At 39.2% G+C, this 9200-nt stretch overlaps 1 protein-coding gene across 1 annotated transcript in view; it reads left to right on the top strand.

The window, feature by feature from the left end:
* The window catches only part of SFMBT2 (Scm-like with four mbt domains 2), a 293191-nt gene that overhangs the window by 184123 nt on the left and 99868 nt on the right, over positions 1-9200 (top strand). Inside the window, exons 8-9 of the mRNA XM_006862794.1 lie at positions 1932-2105; positions 4796-4864. Coding sequence (XP_006862856.1) covers positions 1932-2105; positions 4796-4864 — 243 coding nt within the window. The remainder of the gene's footprint in view (positions 1-1931; positions 2106-4795; positions 4865-9200) is intronic.

Below are 9200 nucleotides of genomic sequence, written 5' to 3'. Positions count from 1 at the left end.
GGAATATAACGTATAGAACACAACACGGAATATAACATAACACAATATGAAATATAAGCTCTTACGGCGCCTAGATTTCCATGGGAAATGTTGTTAATTGCTGTCGAGTCAGTTCTGACTCAGTAGCAACCCAATATAGGGTTTCCAAAGGGCAGCTGATGGGTTTGAACTGATGATTTGTGTTCAGACCAACCTTGTTGTGGTCCAGGGCTTATCCTACAGCACCACACCAGGCCTCCTTGTTTGTTGTTGTTATGTGCCGTGGAGTCGGTTCCGACTCATAGCGACCCTGTATAGGGTTTCTGAGGCTGTGAATCTTTATGGGAGCAGAAAGCCTCATCTTTCTCCAGCAGAACATCTGGTAGTTTCGAACTGCTGACCATGAGATTAGCAGCCGGATTTGTAACCACTACACACCAGGTCTCCTTAGCTGGACAATAAACAGTTAATTAGCATATCAATATAGCTTGTTGATTCAGGGAAGGGGAGAGTGGAGGGATATGGGGAGAGGCTATGATTTAGTTAGGGTTGTCAGGGTAGACCATATTAGGAAAGGTCCTCTTTGCTTCTTAGCGTTTCATTTCAAAGACAAACCTCAGGGCTTTATAGTTGTTTACTGGAATCGACATAAAGAACAACAGAAGTTGAGTTCATTCTCCTGCCGAACCTTCAGCTATGCTGCTTCCAATAAGTAATTCTCAAATGATGGAGCTAGTAGTCATAGTTAAGTAAAAATGTTATGGTTCCAAAAACTGACTTGTGTCTGGTGAGCTGGGAAAATGCGGTGTATTTTCTGATTTGGTTTCTGCGTGGCTGTTGTTGCTATTGTTAAGTGCTGTTGGTTTCTACAAGGTTCTTTAAATCCATTGTGCATTTTTTTTCAGTGTTGGCAAGTCCATTTGGTCTTTCCCTTCTCTTTTGTCCATCAGCATGCCTATTCCTGTTTTTTCATTGAGGCTTTTCTTATATGTAGTGGACATTTCTTGAATTATTATTTATGAAGCATTTTCTATGCATTGTAGAAATACACCAGTGAATTTTAAAAGTGGCCCTTGTCCTCAGAGAAGGTCCCTCTGTAGTACAAATGATTTGGGTTTGACTGCTCTCTTAAAGGTAGGTTGTTCAAGGCCACCCATTGGCACCATGGAAGACAAGCCTAGCAATCAGTTTCTGTTAAGATTACCACCAAGAAAACCCTATGTACCACATGGGGTTGTCGTGAGTCAGAATCTATGCCTGTAAGTTGTGTGTTTTCTTTTTTTGTCCTCAGAGAACTTAGGCTTTATTGGGGGAGACAGGTGTGTTATCACTTCACAAAAGAATGAGAATTTTCAATATAGAAATATAGTAGTTAGGGAGCACAGAACGGGGAGCCCTTCCTTTAGTATGAACAGCACATTGGGGAAACTTTGCAGAAGCATTGACATTTGAAAGGCATCTTGAAAAACGCATAATGTTTTCATAGACCAAAGTGGTATTGGGCCATCCCAACCTGCAAGATCTCTGAATGAGGGTGGTGAATGATTGTCGGTTGGGCTGCAGAATTGGCATTTTTAGGCCATTTAAATTGGAGAGATGTGATGCATGATATAAGACAAGAAAAATGAGATTCAGCTAGATCCTGAAGAGTATTAAAATACTCCGTCAAGGGTGGGAACCAGTATTTCAGATTGACTTTTCAGTGCCCGTCTTGGTTTTCATCTAGATTGTCGTTATTCATTTAATTTTCCATTAATATGACTATAATGTTCAACTGTAATTTTTAGCAGCTGGGTTAATTTTAATATGCATGGAAATACCTACTAGTTTATGCTCAAATCATTTTTGAAGTGTGTTTATTGCCTTTGGAAGCTGTGCCAGTATTTGATGCTAGCATTATTTCTAATGTGAAGGTGTTCACCCATGCCTCTCTATTTTTTTTTTTCTTCCAGGTTTTTAACAATCATTTTTTTCAAGTGACTCTTGACGATCTGAGACCAGAGCCTAGTAAACTCTCAATGCTGTGTCATGTGGATTCTTTGGGGATTTTGCCAGTACAATGGTGCCTTAAAAATGGAGTTAATCTCACACCTCCCAAAGGTGACTATTCTGTGACATTTGGCAGGGTCTGGGTGTCTTGGGAGGAGGGTGTTTTACTGTCATTGAAGTAATGCTTTTGTTAATCTGGAGAAGTCTGTATTGTGAGCCCTGGAGGTGTAGTGGGGAACGCAGCCTGCTTTGTAGTTAGCTTGATATAGAAGTTAGTTACAGCTCCATCAATTACTGGGATGTGTAACCAGGAACTTCTCCGTCAACTTTTGTAAATGGTCCTTCCCCACCAGCCATTATGGATAGGGTGCAGTATTGCTGACTGGTTGCAGTTAAAAGCTTCAAAGTATCTGTGAAATGCGTTTAAAATGCAACAAAATGCTAATGAGGCATTTCCTTAAACTTTTAAGTCAAATTTTCCCAAGAGCCCACATTGATCCCAGATATTCAATAATTAGATACCATAATATGTTAAAATAATTAAATCTGGAGACAGATGACATTGAAATAATTTTAAACTGGAAGCTGATAACCCATTATTAAATTTTAAATACTTGTAATTGAAGCCCTGGTGTGGCACTGTAGGATAAGCACTCAACTATAAGGTCTATTTGAGCCACAAAGGTCGGCAGTTCAAACATACCAGCTGCTTCTTGGAAATCCTGTACAGGGTCGCTATGAGTCAGAACCAATTCTATAACACTTAACAACATGCTTATAATTGGAGTCCTGCTGTGGTGCTGTAGGATAAGTACTGGACTGCAAGGCCATCAGTTCATACTCACCAGCCTCTCCTCAGAAACCCTGTACAGGATATCCGAGTTTCTAACCAACTCAACGGCACTTAATGACAATAGTGTTTGCAATTAAGTTGTATGGTTTGTTGTTCCTATAACTTATGCAGGGGCAAGGTGAGAGGTGAAAATATGAGAACTTAGTTAAAAAGGGGTAGCAGAAGAGAAAACTAGAAAGAGATTATTAAAAATAAATTTAAGGAAAAGGGTAGATTTTAAGAGAACCTCAGATAACACAGGAATTTGAAATATCACTTGGTATCAGATGAGCTAGAAGTCCAAAAGTTAAAGAAAAGGAAAAATGAGTTTAGATGAGACTTATGGAAGAACAAGGATTCTCCTATATCCGTGGTGAGAATGTAGGTAGATACGACCTAAACCAAGGGCAGTTTGGCAATATTTACTAAAATTATAAATGTGTTGACCCTTAACTCTGTAGTTCCACTTCTGTAAATTTATCATGTGATAAACAGTGGACTTTGAATCACAAGGTTGAGCCCACCAGCCACTCCTCAGGAGAAAGATGGGGCTTTCTGATCCTGCAAAGTTTTAAAAACCTTGGAAACCCTATACAGGGTCACTATGAATTGGAACCGACTGGACGGCACATAACAACAGCAACGTTGATCCATTGACTCCGTAGTTCCACTTCTGGAAATTTATCCTGAACATATACCATAAAGATAAACAACATATATGGAAGTTCTGTTGTGTTCTCTCTTTTTGTGCAGCATTATGTATGATAACAAAACATTGGGAAAAATTCAAGTGCCTATCAGTTGTTGTTGTGAGGAACCATTGAGTTGGTTTCAACTCATAGCGACCCTGTATAGGGTTTCCAAGGAGCGGCTGGTGAGTTTGAACCACCAAGCCAAATGCTTTATCTGACAGCGCCACACCAGGACTCCATCTATCAGTAGGGGAGCTGATTAAATAGCTTGAATATATGAGTGGGTTTTGCAAAGTTTATGGAAAAAATCCATTTTCTTTTTAAGTCCATTTTCCCATGAACTTTTTGAAGCCTCCTCATCTATTTAATGAAATCTATACAGTTGTTAAAAGGAACAAAGAAAATCAGTGTGTACTGATATGAAAAGCTTCCTAAGACATTCTGAGTGATACAGATCAGTCGATAGAGTATAATACATTTTTCTGTGAGGAAAGAGAAATATTTACTTGTATTTCTATAAAGAAACTCTGGAAGGTTGCATAAGAAACTAATAAAAGTGATTAGCTCTGTGCTGTGTGTGGTAGTGGAGAGCAGGACAGATGCAGATAAGGGTAAATGAAAAACTTTCACAGAATAATTTTCTATACCTTTGTAATTTCTAAACCTTTACAACCAGATAGATGTATTATCTAATACCTAACACATGGGAGTCCTGGTGTGGCACTGTGGGTTAATGCACTGGACTGCAAAGTTGATATGAACATGGTCAGCAGTTCAAACTCACCAGCCACCCCATGGAAACCCTGTACAGGCTCACTATGGGTCAGAACCGACTTGTTGGCACTTAACAACAGCAACAACAATATATATGTATGGAATCTTAGTATGGCATTTTGGGATAAGTGGTAGACTGCAAGGTCATTTGGAACAGGTACTATTTTAGTTGTTAGTTTGACTATATTTTTTTATTTCCTTAAGTAATCATGAATTTGGTCATGGTTATCATGTTTGTTTAAGAGAGTTTTGGAATTCCATATATACTTACAAAATTATCTCTTTCAGCTGTGTTTTAAATTTTATTGCCGTATCATTCTGTTGTTGTTAGAAGCCATCTACTTGGTTCTGATTCATACCATCCCTGGATAGGGTTTCTAAGGAGCATCTGGTGGGTTTGAACCATCAACCTTATGATTAGCAGTCCAATGCTTATCTTACAGTGCCACACCAGATCTCCACCATTCTGTTAGTTCAAACTATTAGCTGTTTATTCAATATTTTTATCTGTTTGCTCTCTAAATTTCAGGAAGCTATGTTAAACTGTCATTCTGAGATTGAGGATTTGTCAACATGGTTTTTGCATTTGGAGTTAGTTGTATGTTAGAGTATTTAGATTGAGAGTCCTTAAATTTCCTCATGATTATTCTCTTTATACTTAGCAAAGCATTTTGCTTAAAGTCCATGTTGTCTGACTCTCCCTCATGTTGATTTCTTTCCTTATGTGGTTTGTGATTTTTCATTGTGGATTAATTTTCATTGATGGTTGTTATTTATCTGGAAGTTCCATGTCTCCTAGATTTCAGCAGTTCCTCTGTAGGTAATGTTATATTAGCTTCTGTCCAGTAGTCCTCTGTATGTGCTTTATTGTTGTTTTTTTCCCCCATAAGTCCTAGAGGATTAATTTGTTGCTGTCTCTCTCTGCACACTAGGAAGTAAGCCCCTTAGAGTCAAGGATTTTTTTTTTTTAATCTCTTTCATTTATTTAAAATAATGCCTAGTAGATACTACTACAACAACAGAATGATATGATTTTTAAGGGATTAATGACTGAATCTTATATTAAGTCTTCAGTCTATGCCATACAGAATCATCATGTGAGATCCCATACCTACATGTGCCATTTATCTCTTCTTTCCACTTCCTCTAAGGGAGACCTGGACAGGTAGCAGCCATCCTCGCTGTTTCTGTGTCCCAGTGGGCCAACTTTGTCTAGTTCCATCTTCACAGACTGGACAACCTGATGAAGTTGTATATTACATAGGAGATCCTGCTCACTTCCTGTGAGCCCAGGATCACCTCTGACCCTGTTTCATTTGTTGGACTTCTCAGCACTAGTGTTGAGGGCCCTTTGGGTTTTTGGCACCTGGACAATTTTCTTCTCTTTCAAATTTGGCTATATAGCTAATTGAAATTATTATTATTATGTTTTCTCTGGCATCTGGGGGGAGTCTATATGGTCCGGCTGTGTTATTGTTGGACTTAGAAGAATGATCTATTTCTAGCTTCCTTCATCCATTCTTGAGCCAAAGAGTCATTTTCTATTAAGAAGAGGTGGGGAATAAAACTCTTTATTATTAAAAACTATCAACTCTTCTTGGTTACTTACCTCTTACTTCAGGATCTTTAATAACATTTTACTCTTGTCAGTTGATATTTATGTGATATTAGAATCTATCCTGGTGGCATCCGAGCATCTCCTAACATTATGTTTATAACTCAGATTAGCACGTGATTCCATAAACATAAAAGCAAAGACTCAACTGGAAATTAATATGTAAGTTTTAAAGATGAGTGGACTCCTGGTGTGGAGGCATAGGATAAGCACTTGACTGAAGCACAAGGTTGGTGGTTGAAATCCAAGAGCCACTCTATCGAAACCCTATCTGTACAGGGTTGTTATGAGTCAGAACCAACTTGATGGTCCTAACAACAAAATCAACCAAAACCAAGAGATCATTGCCAGTGAATCTATTATGACTCCTTACAACCCACTAGGACAGAGTAGATTGTGCCATAGGATTTCCAAGGCTACAAGTCTCGATGAAAGCAAACTGCCTCATCTTTCTTTCGAAGAGTGGTTGGTGGGTCCAAACTCTTGATAGTTTGCAGCCCAGCCCCTACTCACTGTGCCACCAAGGCTCCTGATAAAATGTGGTATGTTGTTGTTGTTAAGTGCCGTCGAGTCCGTTCCGACTCATAGCATAGGGCTTCCAAGGAGCGACTGGTGAGTTTGAACCACCGACTTTGTGGTTTAAACTGACTTTGCAGTCCAGCACATTAACCCACTATGTCTTAACCAGTTATGAATGCTCTTGTGTATGGGGAAAGTTTAAAATTGTACATAATTAACTGAAAAGATGGATGTAGCTGGCAAATTTTAAGATTGTAGTTTTTAGCAAACAGCATGGAGTAATTATTGTTATGTGGCATCAAGTCAGTTCCGACTCATAGTATATAGGGTTTCTAAGGAACGACTGGTGATCTTGAGCCTCCAACTTTGCAGTCCAGAGCATTAACCCACTATGCTTTAATCAATTATGAATGGTTTTGCCTTCCTGCTTGTTATTGTTGTTGCTAAGTGCCGTCGAGTCTGTTCCAACCCATAGCAACCCAGTGTACGGTTTCCGAGGAGCAGCTGGTGAGCTTGAACTGCCAACCTTGCAATTTGAATGACTTTGCAGTCTGGCACTTTAACCCACAACCCCACACCATACAGAAACTGCTTCATGAAACAAATGTAGAAAATGTTGAGAAATATTTGTTAAGGAACAGACTACGTGGCTCCTAGGACCCATTCTACCACCTAATGTCTGAGTGATGTGCTTCCTCATTTGTAAAAAAAAATTTTTTTTAAGTGCCTTTGAGTTGGTTATTATTTATAGCAAACCTGTATAAGGTTTCTGAGGAGTGGCTGGTGAGTTTGAACCACTGACCTTACTATTGAAACCGACCTTGCCTGTTGAGTTCTTACCCTACGGCACCACACCAGGACTCCATATCATAGTTACCTCAGGAGATTGTGAGGAGTACATGTACTAGTACATAGCCTTAGTAAGTGTTCCAGAAATGTTGGTAATGTTGAAAACAATAGAAGTTTGGAAGGAGAGAGGTGATCTTTCAATAAAAAGAGTAAACCAAGAAAACCAAACTCATTGCTTTGAAGTCAGTTCTAACATCTAGCGGCCCTGTAGGATAGAGTAGATCTGCTCATGAGGTTTCCAAGGTTGTAAATCTTTATGGAAACAGACTGCCACATCCTTATCCTACAAACAGGCTGGTGGGTTCAAACCACTGACCTCTGATTAGTGCTGAGTGCTTAACCACTGCACTATCTCTCTGGGCTCCTTAATCAAAAGAGCGGTTCATTAGAAACAGTGTCCATTGGCGCTACTGTAATGATTCACAGGGTTTTCTGGGAAAGGATCAAGAACCTGTTCTTATAAAGTGGTTTCTCTCTAGTTGTTTTTCATCCCTATATCTAATCTTGATATTTACTGATCTTTGAAGATTATTGTATCACTTTTCCTTTTGAAAGAGGTTGAACTACAAGTTAAATAAGCTTGCTATTTACTCAAGATATTATCACACTTTAACATTGCAAACATTTTCTGAGGTTAAGATTCTCTCCCTGGTGCTCCAGAGTGAGTCATTGAGGACATAATCATAGTGCACAGATTCAGCTCTGTTAGACTGCTGTGTGGGGCTCAGGCCTGTATGCTGAGATTCTTCAGGGCTTTTCCCCACAAATTCTCCATGTTCCTCTCCATTTTTGCTTTTACCTCATCACCATGTTATAATCTTCGGGCTGTGTCTGTGACTCCCCAGAGCCTATGGGACCACATGAAAGCTGAGATGTCTTACCAGTAACTAACCTGAGTCTGACAAACTTAGAGTGACTAGTTATTGTTAACTGCCATCTAGTCTGTTCTGACTCATAGTGACTCTGTAGAAGCAGCTGGTGAGCTTGAACTGCCGACCTTGCAGCCTAGTGCATTAACTTGCAGCGTCACACCAGGACTCTCTAGAATGAATAGTTGCTGAATAAATGCATTCTTTACTTTGAAAGTGTTATTACTTCATAAAACTTCACTTTTTTAAGAATTAAAAACATTTTTAACTAAAGACAACACGTAACCATTCTTTCAACATTAGAAAAAACACAAAAGTTTAAAATATATTACTTATAATAACCTGGTCCTGGAAAAAGACAAACAAAAACTTTGGGGATTTATTCTTTCAGATTTCTATTTTCTTGGATATATAACTTTTATATCAGATTATTTTGTGTACATTATTTTGTAAACTGCTTTTGTCGCCTTTTAAGACATAGCATGCCGAGATATCTACTGCTTTAAATGACTGTAGAGTCCAGAATCATGTATGCAAATAATTTGAGCAGTTCCCAGTGTTCATGTTTGTTGTTTTCAGTCCTGCAGTTAAAAATCAAATGTTTGCATAGTTGTCCTATTATTTCCATAGGCTACTGCATAATACACTTAGAGTAGTACTGCTCTTTCCTTTGCTCATTGTCTTCTAGCCCACAGGCCTCCTTGCTGATCCTGGAACTTGTTCCATTGCCCTCACCTATTTCCCAGAGAACGGCACAGCTAATTTCCTCAACTTCTCCAAGTCTTTGCTCACATTCTCCCCTTTGATTGAGGGCTTCTGTGGAGTCCTGGTGTGGCACTGTGGGTTAATGCACTGGACTGTAAGGTCGGCTTGAACCACAGCTCGGTGGTCCAAGCTCACCAGCCGCTCTTTGGGAACCCTCTACATGGTTGCTATGAGTTGGAACTGACCTGATGACACTTAACAACAACAACATCATGTACTAAGACAAACCATTTGACTAACTGATGTAGATAGGAGCCATACCTAACTGTTCCAACTCACATACACATTCAACTTCAAGACAGAATTAGGAATGGAAC

This window comes from Chrysochloris asiatica, unplaced genomic scaffold, assembly GCF_000296735.1.
Source record: "Chrysochloris asiatica unplaced genomic scaffold, ChrAsi1.0 scaffold00050, whole genome shotgun sequence".
NCBI lineage: Eukaryota > Metazoa > Chordata > Mammalia > Afrosoricida > Chrysochloridae > Chrysochloris > Chrysochloris asiatica.
This window is presented reverse-complemented; position numbering and strand designations above follow the sequence as displayed.